The sequence below is a fragment of the Passer montanus genome, unplaced genomic scaffold (genome assembly GCF_014805655.1).
Source record: "Passer montanus isolate IOZ18808 unplaced genomic scaffold, ASM1480565v1 scaffold1, whole genome shotgun sequence".
NCBI classification, from domain to species: Eukaryota; Metazoa; Chordata; class Aves; order Passeriformes; family Passeridae; genus Passer; species Passer montanus.
In genome coordinates this window covers 12666832-12689141 of record NW_024356504.1, presented here as the reverse complement: position 1 = coordinate 12689141, position 22310 = coordinate 12666832, and the positions used below count along the sequence as shown (strand labels likewise).

The 22310-nt window shown below is 44.9% G+C and overlaps 1 protein-coding gene across 3 annotated transcripts in view; it reads left to right on the top strand.

The window, feature by feature from the left end:
* The window catches only part of LOC120498991 (unconventional myosin-X-like), an 89270-nt gene that overhangs the window by 15555 nt on the left and 51405 nt on the right, over positions 1-22310 (top strand). For 2 of the 3 annotated variants that reach the window (XM_039702337.1, XM_039702345.1), the window contains exons 3-13: positions 3955-4113; positions 7725-7912; positions 8154-8288; positions 11534-11658; positions 12946-12959; positions 13562-13646; positions 15130-15233; positions 16340-16469; positions 17324-17442; positions 20998-21144; positions 21874-21974. In XM_039702337.1, the coding sequence (XP_039558271.1) occupies positions 3955-4113; positions 7725-7912; positions 8154-8288; positions 11534-11658; positions 12946-12959; positions 13562-13646; positions 15130-15233; positions 16340-16469; positions 17324-17442; positions 20998-21144; positions 21874-21974 (1307 nt within the window). The remainder of the gene's footprint in view (positions 1-3954; positions 4114-7724; positions 7913-8153; positions 8289-11533; positions 11659-12945; positions 12960-13561; positions 13647-15129; positions 15234-16339; positions 16470-17323; positions 17443-20997; positions 21145-21873; positions 21975-22310) is intronic. The other variant, XM_039702353.1, reaches the window with a different exon arrangement.

Genomic DNA, 22310 nt, shown 5'->3' with positions numbered 1-22310 from the left:
CTTTAGAGCTGTCTCTGTGGGTGCACCCACCTCCAGCCAGTGACCTGTATGCTGGAAAAGATGCTCAGGATAATGCTTGGTGGCTTACAGGTGTGGAAAAAAAAAGCTGGGTTAGGGTTTTTTTCTTTCATGAAACAAGAAACCACTAGGCTGGAGGAGCATGTGCTTTATGGCTCGTGGAGTAAAAGCTCATGGTGATCATTAAAGGGCTTTCTTTACTCAGTGCCACCCACAAGAGCTGTCCTGTGTGCTTCCCTCACCTGCCACATTCATTGCTTCATACCCACAGGAGGGACTGGCAGTCCTGTCCCTGTTGGGAATCTGATAAATGTCTTCACTTTGGGTTGGGTGGGGCAGTTGATCCCTCTGATTTTTAGGACCCCCCAAATCTAGTGTCCTCGTGTTTGCTGTGGCCCAGCATCCCTGCAGCTCTGAGGTAAGAAGTCCAGTCATGCTTCAAAGCTTTTGTCATTTGTTTTCACTTCCTTCAAAACACCTCAAGCGGTAAATCCATCAGAAATGTGACTTCCTGGGAGGAAAGGAGGAGCTTTGCTTATGAAACACAAGATTGGAAACCACGATCCAGACAAAACAGCCAAATGCTTTATAGATAAATAAAACTCAGATGCCAGGTGGGAGCTTTGCTTTTGTGCTCAGGATGGCACTAATGGATGGAACTGAGTTTGAAAAGGAATCATTTCTCCCTTGCTGAGCCCAGTGAGCAGCACTGGCAAGCCTCATCTTGGTTTGTTTGCTGCCCAGATTTTGCTTTATTCCTGACCATTGCAGGGCCTTGGAGAGAGTCATGGTCATTGCACCCTCACTTTGGGCTAAATCTGAGGCAAATTGAGTTTATCACTGGTAAGAAAGTAGAAATCTTTGACTGTGAGATGCCTGTTAGACTGGAAGCTGATTATTTTCCTTCCCAAAAATAAACACCTGCTTATTAACACCAATAACTTTGTGGTTTATATATTAGCTTGTTAAAAATAGATATTCTGGGGGCAACTTTGCTGAGAGATCAGTTTGCCTGAGTTCCTACTTGCTTCAGGAAAAATCAGCTGTCATATCCAGCTCAGTAGTGCTGAACATCAGCCTGGCATTCCCTTCCTGGAACAGGATGGTGGGGGAGGATCTTCGAAATTGCTCTCCTGTTTTGGGGTAACAAAAGCTTCCTTACTGGGACTCTGAGGGTGGAGCATCATCCTGTTTGTGCCTCAAACCTCTGAGCTCCTTGAAGAAAGTCACTTTGACAGTCTTGGGACATGTGTCTGTGTCCAGGAGCATGGATGATCCTTGCAGCCTGTTGGTGATACAGAAACTGGAAAAAGTACTCTCTTCCCTGGAGGCAGAGAACAAATGAAAAGTTAGCTGATGTGTCTGTGTCCAGGAGCATGGATGATCCTTGCAGCCTGTTGGTGATACAGAGACTATCTGAGGGAAAAGAGGGAAAAACTACCCTCTTCCCTGGAGGACAGAGAGCAAATGAATCTTCCAGTGCTAGGGAAGACCTGAAAACTCTCCCACATGTCACAAGTGTCTTTCAGAGGCACAGAGCCATCACCTCCCAAACCTCAGTGGGGCTGTAGGCCCCAGTCAAGTGGCTGAAGGCAGGTATAACATGATTTTCTAAGCCCTAATAATAATTTACTTGTGTATTTAGGATCCCTGCTCCTCTTCAGGGTTCCATTTCCTCCCATGTTGTCTACAAGAACAAGGAAATGAGCTCTGACCCATCACTTTTCGTGCATGGCAGCCTCTGGGCACAGGTGCTGCCAGCTGCCTGATATCTTTTAGGACACTTGTCCACTCAGCTTTTTGTCTAAATGTTTTCTTAATGTTTCTCTTCTGGCCCAAATGGCTGCAAGTGCTGACAGAGCAGTAGTAAATGAATAAGTACCAGGCAGATATAAGGGAAGATCACATCATTCTGTTTTTTACTTGTCCTCTTCCAAATTTTATGTAAGTCAGTGGACAAGAGAGAGCCAGGGTCATTTGCTGCCTCCTGGGTTGAATGTGCTGCACTGATTTTGTTCCTGACAGTCCAGTTCATGTTGTGCATCTGCAGCTTGTACTCTCTCCTGAATTTAATTGTCCCATTCTCCCTTTCTGCTCCCTCAGTTTTCTCGTGAAAGTGCCTGAGGTCTCTGCTCTAAAGAAGAAAAAGTGTTTTTCTTTTTTAGGGTCATGCTTGCAGAGTGGGGGATCCTTCTGCTGGCAGTCAGAGCTCTCTGACACCCAGGAGCAGAACTGGTGTGGAGAGGCCTGGAGAGAGCCTTTTTGCTGGACTGGGCTTTGTTTTATACTGATCATGAACGTGAACTGTGTATTTTTGAAAGCCTCCTGGCTGGTGAAAGAAGTGGGCTGTGAAAGAAGGAGTCTGCCAGTGGAAGAGGCAGAGTAGTCCTTGCCACACAGTTGCAGGTGTGACTGGTCAGAAATGGGGTGAAGGCACCTGAGGGACTGAGCCATCTTCTCCTGCCCAGCTCCCTCCCGGAACAGAGCTGCTCTTGTGGATGTGCATCGTGGTGATCTTGCAGGGGATGCTGTGCTGGGTTATTGCTGCCCTGCACTGCAGGTGCAGCTCAGAGCCCTGGAGGTGAGCACCTGCAGCGTGCTGCAGCGGTGAGCGCCCTGCGAGGGACTGGCAGGGGTGGCTTGCTGGAGGGGGCTGGGTGACCTCATTCTGTCTGCAGCCTGCAGCTGCGGGGACAGCCTCTCCCCAGCAGAGACAGCAGCCCGAGCACTCCGAGGAGGTGGGCAGCAGAAACCACTTAGAGCAACGCTACAGATTAGAGATGGTTCTCTATGGAGCCTGACAGTTTCTCCCTGGCACTCAGGAGGGCTGACAAGGAGGGATGGAAATGAGATAGAGACCAGAGCCCCAGGAGAGGAGGAAAAGCACAAGATTCTTTGGAGGGGTTACTGTGGAGCAATTTCCTTCTCCAGGATGCCTATATGAAGTCTCCCATCTGTCTCTCTTTGGGTCTTACCATCTAGCACAGCTTTGGATGCTGGGTGGGAGATGGCACATGGCTGAATCCAAGAGTGGGAAGCAACTGAAATAACTTGCGTGAAATGCCAGCATCGTGCCTGAGGAGGAGGAAAGGAGGGCTGGGATGTGCATGTGGTGGAGGGGAACAGTCACATAATCTCAGCTGTGTTGAAAGGAGGTGAAGGAGATGACCTGATAACTGAAGAGTGGGTTATTGAGGAGGAGAAAGCTCTAGCAGGAAGAAGGATGCAGCAATTGAAGCAAGATGAGTGTGACTGCACAGAGATGAGTATTTCCTAGAGCAGTGACAGAAGTTAATAGGTGTCACTGTACAAATATTTTGAAAGCTGTATCATACACATACGTGTCATCACACAGAGAGAATGTCACTACTTTATTTGGCTTCTCATACGCTTTGCTTTCCTTTGCTCTTGAGATGACAAACTCTTCCAGATGCTCTCTGGCTGCTGCTATGGAGAGTGCAGGGCCACACTTGCAATGTGAATTAGCTTTTTCTTCTACTTGCCCACGGTCAGAGACATGATCTCACCTGTGTTTTTTGTGAAAGACTGTTCCTGGTCTCTTGGGAGCAGCTGCCATCATTATTCACAGTCATGAGTGCAGTGTGTAATACCTGTCTAGCCTAGCAGCTGGAGGCTGGTGCCCTGCTCCTGTTAAGGGGAAATTAAGTAACCTTGTGTTGATTTGTCCCCATCACTTGTGGAAGTGAGAGTTTTGCTGTGTAGCAAAGGAAGGGAGTATGCTGTATAGTTTCTGGCCAGAGGGCTCAAATATGTAGGAAAAGGAATGGAAGGCTGACTGTAAAACTAGGGAGCAGATCTGTGTCTTATTAATTTCCTTTTCCAGTGCCGAAATATAAAGGTGCACATTTCTGGTAGGAAATCAGACCATGTGCCCAGGTGTCATTGGCTTACTTATCCTTCTCCCCATTCTTCCAGGTGTTCCAGTACCCCAAGGCCACCCTGTCCAGAGAAAAGGTCTTACCCATGCACCAGACCAGCGTTGATGGGGTAGAAGACATGTCCATGCTGGGAGATCTGCATGAAGCTGCCATCCTGCTTAACCTTCACCAGCGCTACCAGCAGGGTAACATCTATGTAAGTGCTCTTCCCTTTTGCCTTAATGTTTTTTTGTTTAGCTTCAGGGCTGCCACTTTGCATGTGAAGTACTGATGTTATCCTTGTCTCTTGAGGATAGGAATTGGAGGGGATTTCCTGCCTTGCCAGCTCCATCATCCCTGTGAGATCCTACCCTTATCAGAGGGGCCTCTTTGCCTCTGTGGAGGAGCTTCCAAAACATGAATGTTCACCTCTGAGCTTTGTGGTAATTGCACAGCTCTGTATCCTCTGTGAACATCCATGTTTGATGGGCTGTCACTCACATTCCCCAGGTTCCCCATTATGGCTGTTCCATGGTTTGTAAGGCCAAGCAGGCTGGAAGATGCAATGTACACAGGTTGTTGCTGAGTATCCCTCCTGATCCGACAGACAAAGACACTGCCTAACAAAACTAGGAATACAAACCTGTTGCCCATCTCTTCTGCTTTTACATGCAGGTGTGCCTTTTGGTTTTGTTTGATTGCTCTGCTCTCCTTGCACAGACATGGACAAGACATCCCTGAACTGCTGGGATGGCAGTGCTCTGCTAAGACTTGGAGACAACAAGGAAGATGGATTACAAAGACTGTCTTACCTTGCTAGTCCACGCTATGTGCACACAGAATTTTCAGAATATGACACAAAAAATGAAAATCTCTGTCTGTGTTGCATAGCAACCGTTATCAAGGCAACCAAATCATATGCACCTGTATTCCAGTGAATTATCAGTAAAGTGACCCTTCTTCTGAACCACCTCCTGCACTGGATGCAAAGGAGACTGTAAATTCTCATGGGTTTTTTTCGGGGTTTTTTTGGGTTTTTTTTGGGGTTTTTTTTTTGGGCTTTTTTTTTTTTTGTGTTTTGTTGGTTTTTTTTCTGTTGACACCTGTCTGTAAACTCAGCCTCGTGACCCTGTGACAGTACCCACGTGCACTTTATTTTCATGGCCCATATCCTTGTTGCTCTTCTTGTCCTGTGTTTCATACATGCTATGTGTTTGTGCAGCTTTTGACCCATTTGGGTATATTCTTCCTGTTTTTTCTTCCTCACACCTTAAAATGCATTGCAGGATTCTCTTCCTTTTCAGTCTGTGCCTTGTACCAGAAATGCCACAACACCAGCAGTGTCATAGCAGCTGTACCTCCTTAAGCCTTTCAGCTAGCTCTGATGTGCCATTCCTCCTCTTATTGAGCATTAGTTCTGTGCCTTCTCCATCTCTGCATAAAGGTGTTAAAGCTTAACACCTTTACCCCTCGTTTTTTGCACTTTGCATAGTGCATGAATCTCAGATGTGCACCTTGGGTCTGAAATTTTTGGAGAGGTATGAGGGGGCCTGACCTCTGTAACATGCTCAGCACTGGGAAGAACCCCTCAGTGTAGGTTTTGAACCCCACTGTGAGCTCCTAAAGGGGACTCTTTCTGATTAGGGAGTGTAGGTAGCAGTATATCTAGACTGGTCTGGCACCCATAATTTACTACAGCAGTGCTGACAAGCTCAACAGTACCTTTTGTTTTACAGAAAAATACTATTCAAACTCTACCCAGCTGTTGAAGGAAATTATATGAGCACAGCAACAGCCTGCATTTTCCCTCTTCATTCTTATAATTCCTATATTCCTTAATAAAAGTAGACCAAACATAATGTGAGTGATGCAGGAATCAGCCAGGGGCTGTACTGCCACATTTTGTGCTGTCCTTAGCAAAGCCATGCCTAACCATCCAAGCAGGATCTATTGGGCTGAGAAGTAGACTTGCCAGATGTGGATTGTCCTGCTCTGGAGAGTTCTTTAAGGGCAATTGTTTTGCTGATAGAGTAGCTAGCATGTACGTGGTTTTACTGCTGTTAAAAATTATGGATAGAAATTGTCTATAAGGGAATGAATGTGATGAGGAGACTGCAACTGGGTGGTGGAAAAGTTTTCTAGGAACACCTTTGAAAGAGATGGCTGTACTGGAAGAAGTTCTGGAAAGGACTTTCCAGAAGTTCTCTGGAAAGGAGCTCTGTTCCTAGTGAAACTACAATGGAAAATGCAAACTAAAATATCTGAGAAGAAGAGATGCTGTGAAGGTCTGGGAGAAGAGTTAGAATGGACATTTCTGTCTTATAGTCTCTGGACAATGCCTGTTCCTCAGCTCCCTGTGCAATGTTTTTTCCCAATCATGTTTTGACACTCAATGCTTTCCTCTCTCTCTCCACCTCTCTAGCCAAAGATCATCTGCTTGCTTATTGCTTTCATTACCAATTAATTACGTTTCTGCCCGCAAAGGTCCCTCAGAGGGTCCTCAGGACTTGATCCATCATAGTGTGTTTATAGTGATAATGCAATTTGGCCTAGGTGATTTTCCCCCCCTCCCTGATGATCTCTGAGTGCTGCTTCAATAAATGAGTTTTAAATATTTTGGTGATGACTACAGCATCTTACCAGTCTGGCTTCTGGCTTCACAGCTTGGCACTGCTATAGCCTCAGATTTCATTTGGCCTGATGAGTCTTCCTTGTCACCCAGTGTTTAATTTACAGCTTCTCCAGCAGATACATTCAAATGCTTTTATATCTGATGGGTGACTTGTAGTTAGTTCATGGTTTGGAAATAATGTTAGATGTTGTCCCTGACCACAAAACTTGACATCTCCTGCAGCAATCTAAGTGTTTATTTGGTCATGTCTGCTGAGAATGGGTATTCCTTGAGTGGAGCAGTCCAGGATGTCCCTGTGAGGGGGTCCACCACCCCAGCAGCATGGATGTTGACCATATTACAAAGCCATCATTAGGAGAGAGGTGGCACCATTGCTCTGAACTACAGCTCTGAGAGTAACTGGACTTCAGCTGGTTGGCTGAACCGAAAAAGTCATGCCCCAAAAAGCAAAATTAATTTCCTTCTCACTGCGCAAAATAATACATTTGAAATTCAGTGTTGTTTTCTGGGTATTTTATTTTAAATCTTGCTACCTCTTTTTTTGGACTATGAGATTTTCAAAATAAATGTTTTCAAAATAAAATATTTAGAAAATATAGAAATGTTTTGACTTGAAATCCAGAGCTTTATCTTCAGCTGTCAATTTTGATTTGGTTTACCAAATGAATTAAGCTGCACCAAACAGCATTTTTTCAGCAGAAGAACAATTATATGCTTTAGTGGTTCTTTGCACATGGGTATAGTGTGTGTGTGTTTGTGTTCCAACTCTGTTCAGGAGGTTCTTGAACCCTTCTAAGCCCCCTTTACTTAGGACTGTGGATGGGGGCATTGAAGGTGTCTACTGACACTCTTTCAGTCCTGGCTCTGCTACTCAGCTTCAAGCGCAGTGCAAAGTAGCTGGGTGTGAAGATGGCTTCACGTTTTTAAATTGTGGAAGCTTAATTTAATAAGGACAACTGGATACAAATGTTATAAAGCAGCAAAATTCAGAGTGCCCCATCCATACCCAGCTGTACAGCTCCTTCTCTGGGATTTGACATCTTTGCCAAATTGTGCAGCTCTCTGCTGAAGCCTAGTGTCCTTATTTAGGCTTTCTCCTTCACCGTGACTTATTTCAGGGTCTGCCTTTGTTGTGATTTTTTTTTTTCCCAGGAGCTCGCTTCATTTCCTTTCTGTGTTTTGTTTTTTCCCCGTAGACAAACATTGGCTCCATCTTGGCATCAGTAAACCCCTACAAACCCATCCCTGGTCTGTACGGTGTGGATGCCATAGAGCTGTACAGACAGCACCGCCTGGGTGAGCTGCCTCCCCATATCTTCGCCACCGCTAACGAGTGCTACTGCTGCTTGTGGAAGCGTCATGACAGCCAGTGTGTTCTGATAAGGTTAGAGATGGAGAACCAGCTACTCCGTGGCCGCATCACACGCCTTGCTCCTGCTGTTCCGTTTGCATTGACATCTGCCTGCATGCCCACGCCACCCTCCCAGCCTTTGCCTGATCCCTGCTTGTCACAGCGGAGATGTCACACCTTTGCTCCTAGAGATCACTTCTGTGCCGTGGGTAGGATGGTCGTCAGCTCTGTCTGTCCTGGATTTGTGAATGAAATGTATGTTTTTTCTTGACAGTGGAGAAAGTGGAGCTGGAAAAACTGAGAGCACCAAGTTGCTACTGAAATTCCTGTCAGCCATGAGCCAGACCTCCCTCGGGGCCCCTGTGTCTGAGAAGAGCACTCACGTGGAAGAAGCCATCCTGGAAAGCAGGTACAGTCACCCTCGTGGGCACCCAGAGTGCTGGGCCAGCCTGCCTTTGGGGGGCCCTGCCTTTGGGGAGCCCTGCCTTCTGGGCAGGGATGGAGCCAGAGCTGGGTAGAGAGGATCACAGCATGATGTCACATCAGGGAAACGCTAAGGTTGCCGTCCTGCCGCGATGCCTCCCCCTGGCTGCTCTCCCAGCTGTCCGTGGATGGATTAGGCTTCTTTCCAACAGCAGTGTGGGGATGTGTCTCCTAAGCTGGAGAATTAATGCTCTAGCTCTCGACTGTAGCTGTCCTCACAGTGGTCAGTCTCTGGCTCCTGGTTTCCTCCATGAGCTCCTGCTTTCCCCAGCCTCCCTGTGTTTCAGGCTGCTGGTTTGTCTTGCCCTCAGGGGTCCCACGGGCAACCTGGCAGCTCTCCTGCTGTCCTGGTAAGTGATTTCATGGAGAACCATCCATGGGAGCTGGCACCAGGGAACAACCACCACCCACCTAAACCCTGATGAGGCATCAGACAAGCAGGGAAGCGCATGGTGCCTGAATCAAATGTGTTTGAGAGAGAAGCTGGCAGCAAAGAGGGAATGGAGACACATTTCAGGGAAAATACTTCATGCCAGAAGAGGTCCTGACGCCCCTGAGAGACCATAGTCCACAGGTGACCTATGCTGGAACAGGGAAGGCAAAACGTATCTGGAAAACTTGAAGAAGCAAAGTGTGGCTGAGGAAAGCCAGTAAGTGGCAAAGAGCAGCAGAGAAAATAAGGAAGCAAAGAATGACAAGAGAGAAGCAGTCCCAGTGTGACCCCAGGCTCCTGTGCTGCGATGCTGGGGGAAGTTTTGAGGGAATGGGTGTAACTTGAGGTACAAAAGAAATCTAAGAAATGGAGGACAGTAGGTGTTTGACTTGAGGTAAGCCTGGGGAAGTGGCAGGAAAGATACATTTGTTTTGTTGTTTGTGTCCTTGTTTTCCTCAATACCTGAATTATATTAAACAAATTGCATTAAAATTTCCCAGACTGTCTTGCCTGTGGCTGAAGAGCCTTGCTGGCAGTCCTGCAGTTTGGTACTGTCAAGGCTGAGGCTGCAGATTAGTCCCAGATGGAGCCTGTGATAGCTGCAGAAACCCCCAGAGGAGGCAGCTGTGAGAGCACTGTGGGTTTTAGGTCCTTATAAAGCAGAGCAGCCTTGAGGAGAAGAGCTGCTGCCCTTGGCCCTGGTGTTCCAGAGACTGTTGTTGGATGATTTATCCTTTGCAGGTGTGCAGGTCTTAGCAGGCATGGAGGCAAATTGGAAAAAAGCTCTGAAGAGCAGTACAGACAGGACTTAAGATCTGCAAAATCTGCTTTAAGGCAAGCGGCTTAGAAGGCTCAAGCACTCTTAGCAGTGAAGTGATAACTTGACAGTGATCCAGAGAGCTTATGATGGTGGGTAGGTGATTCCTGAGTCTGTGAGATGCCACAGCTGTGAGCTGGAGTGAAGTAAGAGATCACGACCTGTTCTGTGTACATCTCTAGTGCTACATGAACTATTGCAATGTGAGTGCAAGAGAATCTGATTTGTTACCTTTTCTCTGAAGACAAGAAGCTGAAAGCCTGGCCCAGACCCAGAAGCTGCTGCTGCTCCTATGGACCCTGCCTCACGTGTTCGGAGTTCAGCTGCACTTGCTCTGACAGTGGCCCTCCTCAGGTTCACTTTTGGTGGATTTTCATGCTTGCAGCCCAGCACATACTAAGGAACAATGCTGTCCTCCCTTTTCCTGTCTGTCCCTGTTAATTTTGTTGATCCATGGCAGTGATGTGGATATTTCTGTGCAGTGTCCTTATTTACATACTTGTTTCAGAGGTGTGGGTCTTGGAGTTCAAATCCTCCAGGGCAAGGAACTTTCCTGATCTGTGCACCCACATTTCTCTAACTGGCATTTCAATGGTTGTAGTGTGTTACAACAGAGGAATTTTCATTTCTATCCTTATTACTTGAAAGCAATTGTTTCAACAGGTGTTAGGAAAGTACTGCCTGGATTTTCCTGAAGGTTGTTGACTATTTCCTTAAGCACAGCTCTCCCTTGGCTAACCCTTGCAGGGCCTGAAGCCTTCTGCAAACTCCAGGGTGTCTAGTTGTGGTTATTTTTTATGCCTTAGTTACTAATTCATGAATAATCCCATATCTGCCCCAGTCTCCAGTGTGACTGCACAATGGATCTGTAGAGATATTTAAAAGCCAGTATTTCTCAGGGTAATAACAGCAATAATTTTTGTTTAAAACTACGTATGTTTTAAAGTTAGACATGAAAACATACAGGGTGTTCTTGTAGCATCTCTGATTTCTTGCTTGTCAGCCCTTCAGATTATTTTGGAATTGGCTTAATTGCAGAAGTGAATATTTTAATCCCGGATTCTGTGTGTCAGTTTGAGTGGTTTAGGCTTTTCCCTTGTACTGTTCTGTGTACCAAGCATTTTAACTGTTTTTTCTTGAAGATGGGAAGGTGCATAGCAGACAAAATTCTTCAATTTATGGCTTGTCTGATGTTTGGTGATAATTTTTTTTGTCCCTATTTTTTTTTTTTTACCTGAAGTGGATGATGATACTCTCTTAGAATGTATTTTCCAAATGTATAGTGTGTGTATAGTCCCTCTACTTGGAAACCATGTAACATATATCAGCCTAAGCAAGATTTAGGTAACAAGGGCTTGCGTGTTCGAGTATAAAATTTAAGTACCAAACAAATTGTTTTATTACTGTTTGTTAGTTTGAAGATGTTTGCCTGTAATTTTACAAGATGGTTTATCAAAGGCAGAAGGAAAAAAGGTAGAATGAATATAGAAGTATGTGGTTTAAAGCTACAGAGTGTTTGCTGTATATGTCTAATGCTTCTGAAAATCCTTAAAAAAGTACACTTGTATTCATGGGATGTGCTGTGTTGAGGACACAGCCTGGTTGGCTCTTGCCACCTTTCATTTCCTCAAGCCACACTGGTGCGGAATGCCCCTGACAGTGTGTGCACCAGCTGCCCATACAGACTGGGGACTGATTTAATTAACTGCAATCCCAAAGGTTTAAAATTTATCTAGCAGCGTGTTAAATTGCTCTTGCCATCCCTCCTTTCCCTTGAGCTCTTCCTGCTTGTCCAGGCTTGTGCTGTAACAAATAAATCTCTCGTGGCAGAACACAGCGTGCAAATGTCAGAAGACTGGGCACACACTTGTTTTAATGATATCCCATCACTAATGATATCCTCATTGCCTTGTTTCTACAGCCCCATTCTGGAGGCCTTTGGAAATGCCAAGACAGTTTATAACAACAACTCCAGTCGCTTTGGCAAGTTCATCCAGCTGCACTTCTCTCAACATGGGCACATCCAGGGAGGCAGAGTAACTGACTGTATCCTTTTCTGCAGTGCACCAGAAATGGATGGAGTGAGCAAAGACAAGGAGGAGCTCAGTGTAGGTCAGGAAATCCCTCATCAAAGTTCTTCAAAGTCAATTTACAGCTGTGGGCAAATTTGCAACTTAAAGAGGGAATAAGTGTTTGTTTTGTGGCTCTGCAGCACCTAACTCTGGGAACCTTTTGTCTCAGTACTGCTTTAGGTAGGGGTGTAGTTTGACTTTTCACTTCCTTAATCTCAACACTCCTTAAAACCCTGGATTTTTCTACCTCGGAAGATCCCCTAGGTTGATTACATCCTGTTTGCTCCACATAAAATTGTTCACTTATCTTAGCTCTGCCAATGAATTAATGACTGAGAAAAGTGAGACCAAAGTAGGAATAAATAAGAGAATTATGAGTATCTGTTTTGGGCTGCCATCTTCAGTGGACCTTGGAACCCTAGTCATAGAATCACAGAATATCTCAAGTTGGGAAGGACCCATAAGGGTCATTAAGTCCAACTCCCTGCTCCTCTCAGGACTACCTAAAATGAAATCATATGACTTATGAACATTGTCCAGATGTTCCTTGTACTCTGATGAGCTTGGTGACATGACCACTTCTGTGGGGAACCTGTTCCAGTGACAAGAAGGACAGTGAAGATTGGACACAGTCAAACTGTGTTAAGCCATGATGACTTCCTTCCCTGTATGGCCAGGTACCCCTCTCCCAAAGGCTTTGACATCTCTTTTGTCTCCATGAGGGAGGTCAAGCTGCCCTGGCTACATTTCCTGATGTATGTTCAAAGCTGCTGCTGACTGCAAGCCACACCAATTGCCACTGGAGTAGCAGCCAGATGAATTTACTGCTGTTGTAAATGACAGGTTTGGATTGTTTGGCCTCTGCTCTTTGTGCTGTCAGTAGATTTAAGATAGCAGTCTCCTGCAGCAGCAATGGGAACTGATGCAAGACTTGCTGTGTGCAATGCAGGCTTTCAGATAAGAGTGGCCTCTAATCTTTCCAGGTGTCCCTAATGTGGCTCATCTTTTGTTAGTTTATCTGTGCTTTACCTGGCCCTGCCCTTTGAAATCTCTCTTTGGCATATCATACCTCCTTAGACAGTGAATAGAGAGGATGAGCTAAGATGATGTTTAGAAGCACTCTTTACCTGCTTTGCAAAGTGTCAGTTATTTCATGATTTGTTGCAGGGTTCATCCCAATGTTTCTAGAAGATTTTTTGCCTGTCATCAAGAAATCTCTGCTTCTGTCACTTGGATGTTTTTTCCTTAACATGCTATTCAGATTTACTGGAAAAGGTAGGTATCACCTCCACTGAGTGCTGGGTGAGCCCTCTCCTCAGAGAAGGTGTGGCAGTGCCAGATCACCTCCTGGATGAGGCTGTGTGCACTGCAGCATGTAGGCGTCAGCTCCTGAGGTGTTACTACTGCAACTGTCCCAGCGGAGGAAGAGGCAGAGGAGCAATGTTTGTTCTGTGTCTATCACAGCCTGTTCTCCCATCTTTGATAAACTCTGTGCATTACAGACAGACTCCAAGAAAAACTGTTTACTGAGGAGAAAGGGAGTGAGAAGTACCTGGAAATGCAGCTCCACAGGGAAGCATATGGGTACAACTCCAAATGCAGGCATCTCTGACTGGATGTAGTTTACTTTGGAGTCAGGAATTCACTGAGGAGCAGGGCCAGAACTGACAAAGTTCAGTTTGTTAGTGTGTATGCTCAGTTGCACAGCCACAAAGATCTTGATGTAGGATTTACTTTGACAAAACCATTGTTAAATAGCAAGAAACCCCTCTTGTGCATTGACCCTGGAGATTTACCTGTATCCTGGTCTTCTCTTTGCCTTTGCAGCCACAAGTCTGATCTTTTTCTGCTGGCTACTCTTGTATTCTTTGTTTCAGAACAGGGTGGTACACCAGAACCCCGGGGAGCGGAATTACCACATCTTTTATGCTCTGCTAGCTGGTGTGAGCGGGGAGCAGAAAGGTAATTTCATTTTCTGGGATATGACTCTTGTCCTGTTTCCAATCCAACATGTGAAGCAGATATAAGTCAGAACATGGATAGTTCATGTACTTGATATGTAACTTCTTCTTGAAGGCCAGCCATACAGTGATTTTGTGGGAAACAGAAAGGAGGGTTAAGAGAGGCTGAGGATGACAAAAATTCCTTATGAAAAAAGACTTCAGGCATTCTGTGCTGAAGGAAAAATATGTGCACAGTGATAAGGTGATAGAGGCAGAGGAAGGGTAGAGTCTTGATTCAGTTGCTGGTGGGAGCTGTTCAAGGAGTTCAAAGGATGGACTGATAGATATATTTTTAGAACAAATATTCAGTATAGGTAATAGTAGAGAGAAGAATTACAAAGACCAGCGATGTAGTGGAGATACTAGAGCCAAAACATGTCTTGTGTCTGAACAAAGGTTTATAGCTATGTACTTGGGGAAGGGAGAGGTGGGTCTGGAAAAGTGCACACAGAGAAAGTGGCAGTTTCAGCCCGTGGATGAATCCTCTTTGTAGTGCAGCATCCCCCTAACAACTTCTGTGTGTGTGTGTCCCAGGCATTGCTGAGCACTGATGATGTTTCTGGTGAGGTCAGATAGGCAGGCAGGAAGATGTTACAGTTGTACTCTGGCTTTGAGCGGCTGGGGAGTTTCTTTATGCTTTTGGTTTCTGTGTGTTAGGATAATCAGATGGAATATTTGGGTCTGATGGAATAGAAGGGAGGAGGATTTCAGTTTTAGGGGGTATGTGCAGGAATGGCTATTTAGGTCAATTCAGAGATCAATATAAAGCAAAGGAAAATAGTGGGGATAGTGGTTATTATCAATTGCTTAGGGAAAACATACAAAACAGATCCTTTTCTTCAGCAGATCTCTGCTATTCCTCCCCATCTACTTCTCCAAGCTGGTGTCCCAAGCTGCTTCACCTCTCTATCTGTAATGTGGTTTTGGCTCTTGATCATCCTTGCCTCCTTTCTCCATTGATCTTTTAGCTCACCTATGTTCTTTTCAAAATGGGGGATCAAATCTGCAGATAGTGTTTAAGATGTGGTTGCATGGCAAATATACAGAGACCCAATTCTGGTTTTACATTTAGTTTTATGAACTGCGTTCAGTTTTTAACCTCTGCTTAGCACCAAATGTCTTCAGAAATCTGACTGTGAGTCTCTGAACTCTGTGTCAAGTGATGATATCTAATTGAGAGATCATTACCATATGTATACAGTTAAGACTATTTTTCTGTACAGTTCTGGAGCTAGAATTAAAAGTTTTTTTCTTGAGTCAGTTCAGTATTGAGATATTCTTCTGAGACTCTGCAGCTTGGGATTTGACTGTTCTAAATTATTTTGTATACCATCTGCAAGCTTTGTTACAGCACACCCTCCCACCCTCTTCTTCTATGGACTAAAAGACTGGTTGCTAAATAAATTGTTGTCTGTCCCCTGCCTCTTTTTCTTCTGTTGCAGAGAGCCTCTCCCTCTGTGAGCCAGAGACTTACCGCTACTTGAACCAGTCTGGCTGTGTGACTGATGAGAACCTGAATGATGTAGAGATGTTCAGTAAGGTCATGGTGAGTCCAGTCCTAACTCCTCCTGAGCGTTTGGGCACAGTCTCATGGACTAAACATGCTGCATGATCTAGATCTCACAGGCAGAATTGATTTGCCCTAAGCCAAAATTTGGTGTTCAACAAGTCCAAAACTCAGCTAAAACAAGACTAAAAAAGTGGCTTTAGTGTACAGAATTGGGGTATTTGGGAAATAGTATGAATAATAATTTAGAATGATAGAGAATTTGGGGTAGCAGAACCCCACCCCATAATGGTTTGTGGAAGCCTCCTAGATAGTCTGATTCAGGAAACCTCAGACTGACCATTAGAAGGGGAAGAGTTTGGTCTGAAGGTACTGTTCTCCAGAAATATTCCAGTGAAGTTATATCACCTGGGCAAACCACCTATTCTGAAATATCACAGAGATTTAACAGACACCTGTTTATCAGAGGTTAAGGGATTAGCAGGATGAATGTGCAAATTCATGTTTTATTTGATAACGCTTGTTGGCCTGAAGGCTTTAATAATGTATGTGAAACCAGACAGGCAAGACGAGTAGAGTCAGCTTAGGATTTCAGCACCTCCTGGTTAGGTGTGATTTAAGGGAAGACAGCACCTGTACAGCAGAAGATTCAGTGGCAATATGGCCTTTATTCTTCAGCTGAAGAGATGCTGGAGGAAAGACGGGAACTAGAACCCCAGAGTGCTCCACTGACAGGGTACATGCATGAAGAGTAGGTCCTACCTCTCAAAGTCAATTTATGCCCCAAAAACCCCGGCTCACATGCAGGCATTAAGAGGGAATGTGCCATACTTCCTTATTATCTGATAATCTCTTTCCAGCCATCTAACAGTTAATGCTGAAAGCCTGATTTTAAATGTTGCTGCATAAATCTGCTATACTAAGAATGAATTAAGGGGGTTATGCGGATCAGAGTAAATTAAGTATCTTATATGGATCCATCCTTCAGGGAAGAAAATAAGTGAGAATGTGGAAGCCATCCAGTAACATCTGTAACCTGGCTGTAATTCTGAGTTTTACATCTTACACACACTGGACCTGGCCCCGATGGTTGCATTGTACTTGGCTGTACATACAGCTAACATTAGCTGTTTGGTTTTGCACAGACTGCCATGAAGGTGGTGGACTTCAGCACTGAAGAAATCAGAGACATCTTCAAACTTCTTTCTGGCACACTTCATTTGGGAAACGTTGAATTCATGACAGCCGGTGGGGCCCAGGTTACAACAAAAGCAGGCAAGTAGGACCCTGCCAACTTGGTAGACCATGCAAAGCCCCATAAGGCCCCCAATAAAGCCTTTTCCTTTCTCCCTCTATTATGCTGGTCTGTAGAGCCTTCACCCATAGGTTCCCTGTAGTTTAACTCTACAGAAGCATTGCCACAGGATGTATGGCTCCCGGGTGCCAGTGGGATTTAGTTGGTCTGTGGCCTTGTGATCCATTTGTGCTCATTGATATTCTCATACTGAATCCACAGCCTCACAGTTTCTCTTTTGGATTGAGAGAGGTGGAAGAAATAGGATCAGGAAGGAGTTTGAGATAAAAGTGATTTGTTAGAGACTTTCCCCCATCTTCATTTGAAGCAGTTGCTAGAATGCACTCTGTTACGGCTGTTTAATCTGAGCTGGTCTGCAAAGTGAGTCCCAAAACAGACAGAAGCAATAAATACGTATTACACGTGTTTCTTCAAGTCTTAAGTTAATTGCCTCTCATCTTAACATCCAAGTTTAGCAATCCCATGCTCAGGCTGCAGTATTCTGCTTTTACAAAAACATATCTTCTCATGCAGTGTTTTGCTGGTGCCGAGTCTTAAGCATGGTTTTGCTCTTCCTGTTGTCAGCTGGAAGGCTGACTAACATGAGTACCTGACTGTGCTCTATAATGGGTATATGAGCCTCAGACTGGGTATGTGAACCTACAGCTTTGGGTATGCCCAAGAGACTCAAGTAAGAGGGAGTGTGTTTTGTGCTGGGGTTTAGTCACCTGCCTTGTAGAAGTCTCTGGGACTTCCTCACTGAACTGCAAAAATATCCCTATGAGTGATGGGGATCCATGCAGGAGAAAAACGTGTGTCTGTGTCTTCCTTTTAGTGCTGAATGTTGCCAGTGACCTCCTGGGCTTGGATGCCTTTCAGCTTTCTGAAGTGCTGACACAGAGGTCCATGATTCTGCGTGGGGAAGAGATCAGCTCCCCTCTCACTGTGGAGCAGGTAAGCGTCCTCGTGTATCCTTCCACTTCTGCCACTTCTGCATTTCCAGGCCCTGAGTCTTCCTCCTGTGTCACCCATTCCAGCCTAGGGCCTCCTGTTTCCTCAGGTATTTTGCCCTTATTGGTAGCTCAGGTCCCAGTGTTGACTCTGCTTTTCAGGCTTTACAGGGGGAGTCCACCTGCAAATGCCAGTGCACAATACTGGTTTTAAGTCACCTTCACTCACGAGGAGCTGGTCATATTTGTGTCGTGAGAAGGTGCATCAGATGCTTTGTGGTAATTGCATGTGTGTATGCTTTAACCTGCAGAACTTCCAGGCTGCACTGTGTTTACTGGAAAGTAAAAGCTGGCACACAATTCCCACAAAACATCTGAGAGATGTTAGGCTGCTACCCCACAGCGGCTTCTTTCTGGATCCATACAACCACAAAGGAGGATCAAATAAACTGATATGTAGCTCTTGTGGTGTTGCTGATCACTTGAGGGCACTCTTGGTGTTTTAGGTCCATGCACAGATAACTGTAGAAAATCCTCTGTCATTATTAAAATACAAGACACTGGAAGACAGGGAGTACTATTACTAGGATGGAAAAGGCACATTGTTATAGCAAAATGAACATCTGTAATGGAAATCATGTGCTGGCACAGACTGCAGAGGGTTATCAATCCAACGCCTACATTGGCAGAGAACCCAGAGTTACTAGACTCTCTCTGATGGATGTCTGTCTAACTTTCCTTCAGATTTCCCATGGAAAGAATTTCACAGCATCTTTAAGTATCCTGCTTTAGCTGCAGTGGAGTCTGGAGTTGAAAAGATTTTCCTCATATTTTAGATTATCCCAGCTGTCCACCTTACAAGCTTTGGCTTCTGTGAAGTTTTTCATGTGGTGTTCTCTTTTCTAAGCTAAACAATCCAGTTCCTTCAGTGCTTCCTTGTAAGTAATTTTCTAAATCTCTTTGTCTTCTGTCTCTGTTTTCCCACATCTTTTAAGAAGTGGAGTGCCCCTAACTGGGCACTGTGTTCAAGGTGAAGTGTCAGCAGTGCTCATTATGGTAGAGTAGTTGCTTGTTTTCTTGTGGTGGACACACATGCTAATATATCACAAACTAAGCTTTCCTTTAAGAAATTGTCTCATTTTTCTGCGTAGTCTGTGACCTTTCTTTGCAGTGAAATTATGTGAAAAATATTTTTCAGCCTGTAGACTGTGGTAGATATCCTCAATATCAAACACCACCGTTTTCTTCTCAGCTATCTATTCTAAATAAGCCACATCTTTCTCTAGAAGTGTGCAAGGCTGGATAACAGATAATACCAGAGGCAGTTCATGCAGTCCACAGCAATGGATTTACAGAGTCTCCCTGAACAGAGCTTTCCCTGATGGTATAGCTGTTCCCCACATGTGTGCATACTGGACCCCCACACTTACTGCTTGCAGCCCAATGAAGTACCAAGGCCACAAGAAAATTGTGATAGCAACTGGATGCTGCCATTTAGCTGTCTTCATTAGGTGAGCACTCAACACTGTAAAGGCTGCTCCTGCCTAAGCCCTAAGTGCTGCACCCACCTATTCCCACTTGTGCTGGGGTAGAATTGCTGGGGATTTCTCATTATGTAATGGGCTCGTTACCCCTCTGAGCTCTGACATTTCAGTGGGCTGAATGGATGAACTGGCCTCAAGGCAGGCAGAGCTGGGAGGATGAAAGGCGCCTTTGAGAATCTCATTTGAGCCATATTGTGGGGAAAGTGGCTTTGCTTACAGCTGGATGGGGAGGTGCTGTTCCTGGAAAATGTGTCCAACTTACTGCATAGACAGATACACTGCAGAGGCATGGCCTTGAGGGCATTCTTAGTCCCAACCAATAAGGCAGATCATCTGATGGAGAGAAGAAATAGCCAGAAAAGGCGTGTGTGCCCGTGCTTTGAAATGTTCTCTTCAGTAGAGAAGGGAGGTTATTCTGTGTCAACTTTGAGCTGCTGAAGAGGAAATAGTACCAAGGAGGAGAAAACCAGTGTGGTTGGGTGAAAAGGAGGATCTGGCAGGCTGGTCCTCAGAAGTTTGTGAGGCACTGGAAGTTGACCTGTGCCATTAGCAACGAGCTCATGTTATTTAGGGTTGTAAAACTGAAGGGGGTGAGGGTGCATTTAGAAGATCTGTCATTGCTGGTCTGGCCTACTGAAGGAATTGCCCTGCTGGTGTCACAGGCAAGACAGAGGGAACAAGCTGTAATGTATTTGCTGTGGTTTATTTATGAAATGACAAGATTACAGCTTTCACCCCACTTGATTATTTCATGTACTAGCTCGCTCTCCTCTCAGCATTACATTCTCTGGAATTCTCTAGATCTCAACTTCTTTTCCCAACTGGGAGTTTGTGGCTTGTCCAAGAGGGTTGGGCAAAAGCTTGTCTGGGTTTGTATTGTGCATTGCAGTTATCAGTCTCAGGTACTACCAGCCAAGGTCCTTGGGCATGCCCTGACATTCATCTCCATGTGTCTGATCTCCAGGATCTTTCCCCATTTCCAGAATCTTTCTTCCAGTCATGATCTTTGTCATCTTCTCTCCTGGCTCCTTTTTCTGTCCTCTGAGATCATGTCTTCTTGTTAGGGACCCTTATTTTTGGCCTTCTTGTCTTTCCAGAACCCTGAACTCTGGTTTCCCTTTCTAAATAGTTTATGTGCAGAAGACAGCACATGATCCGACTCCCAGTTTGTGGTTCTGTCTTATGTCTCTTTATTAATTGGAGGATTTAAGGTGTGCCACTTTTGTTTGTCCAAGTGTTATCAAAATATGCAACCAGCCCACTCCTTGTGCAGCTATCAGGTAGTAGGCTTTTGCTTGAAATACCAGAAGTTTGATTTTGGATGTTCATCCACATGCTTACATACACTCAATTAGCTACTGCCTGTTAGTGATCTCAATTTAAGTTTTTTTTTTTCATGTGTGACACTTGGTTATGGTATCTGCAGCGGATGTTGAGTCAACTGCAGCAAAGTTTCAACCCATGAACTTCTGGAGCATGTGTCCTGGCTGTTGGCCAGCCTAATTGGATTCCAGTAGGATAATGCTGTTTGCAGGAATGCTTTGGAAAGAGAATTTTTGAGGGCAACTTGGTGACAGAATAGTCAGAATATTAAATCCTGCCCTACCAGTTTTTTGAAAACTGAGCAGACACCCATTTGACAGCTCTGCTAGGAGAACTGAACCGAGATACCTTGCCTGTCACTGCCAATGTTGGCTCAGGTGATACAAATTACTCCCGTGGGCTTAGTTGTGAGGTATTTTGCCACCTTCCCTGTCTCAGCACTTGTTCCAAAAAATGCCACTGATTTTGTTACTTTCTTCACCCTCTCAAGTGCATATCCAAAGATTATGGCTTGTCTGTGTGTGGTCTGGCTACTTGAAAACTTGTTACAAATAAATACTGCGCTGTGCACAGCCAGTACAGAGGCTGAGAAACCTGAAGAGGAGTGGAGGAGCCTGCAGTCCACAGGGACTCGTGTGGCCCTTATGCCTTCTGTTCTCTTTGTGACTCATTTTTTCTCTCTGTATTTACAGGCAGCTGACTCCAGGGACTCCCTCTCTATGGCACTGTATTCCCAGTGTTTTTCATGGCTCATTAGCAAGATTAACACAAAGATCAAAGGCAAGGAAAACTTTAAGTCTGTGGGCATCCTGGATATCTTTGGCTTCGAGAACTTTCAGGTCAGGATTTTGTTTTTTGTGGGGTGGGTTGGTTTTGGAGATGTTGATGCATATTGGAAGAAACTTTGGTGGTTTGCATCCTGGTAAGGATAGCATAGGGCATTCTGGAATCTCTACCCTGCCACTTTCCCCTGAAAGCAGAAAGATATATTTAGCTGCCCATTTTTGCCAGCCATATTCAGGCTGATGTTCAAGGTCTGTTTGTGATACAGACCCTAAGCAGATCTGCTGTGATAGATAATACTGAATTTTTGATTTGTATGTAAACCAACTATCCAAATCCTATATGTACATTGTTTATTTACATCTGTTTTGCATTGTGTGGGGAATCCTGCATGTGATGCTCCTAACTACAGCTGATGTGGGATGTATGTTGAGCAGTCATAGAGTGACTGCTCAGATATTTCACAGAAGAGAAGGCCCTGTGACCTAACAGTTCTAACAGAACTGTTAACAGAAACAGAAAGAATTTCTTTCTTTCTTCCAAGAAGAGAAACATAATTGTCTTTAGCATGCTTTACTATGAATTAGGTTTACTGAATTAACCTTTCATGGGCTACAAAAGCTGTTTTCCTAGTGGACCTCTCCATACTGTCCTCCTCATATGCACCTGATGCCACTATGTTTTTTGGCTTTACTCCAAGCCTGGCACCTTCCCTTTTGCTGGTATAGATTCTTTTAGAGCTCAGGAACAAGAATGTAAAACTTGATAATTGCTTCTTCTTGCAGGTGAATCGTTTTGAGCAGTTTAACATTAACTATGCAAATGAGAAACTCCAGGAATATTTCAACAAACACATCTTCTCCTTGGAGCAGCTGGAGTACAACAGGTGACAAACAGTGGGAGTGGGGCCCCACTGTTTTCATGGGTAGGAGGAGGGAGGACATCACTTCTCCTGTGCTGCTCAGTCCCTGCCACTGAAGCAGGAGAGGCAGCTGGGCCTTAGTACAGCCCTGACCGTGGATGTGTCTTGATAAGCATTGCCCATGTGCTTTGCCAGCATAAGTCGCTTGTCTCCAGGAAAAAGCATTCTCCATTGTAGTGTTTAGAAACTCCAGAGTTCCTTCTGTCTCTCAGCTGAATGGAAAGTTCCTGGGCTTTAACCCATTAGACTGTATGGTCACTGGGTGTATGACTGACTTTGGTAATGATTTATCTGTGGCAG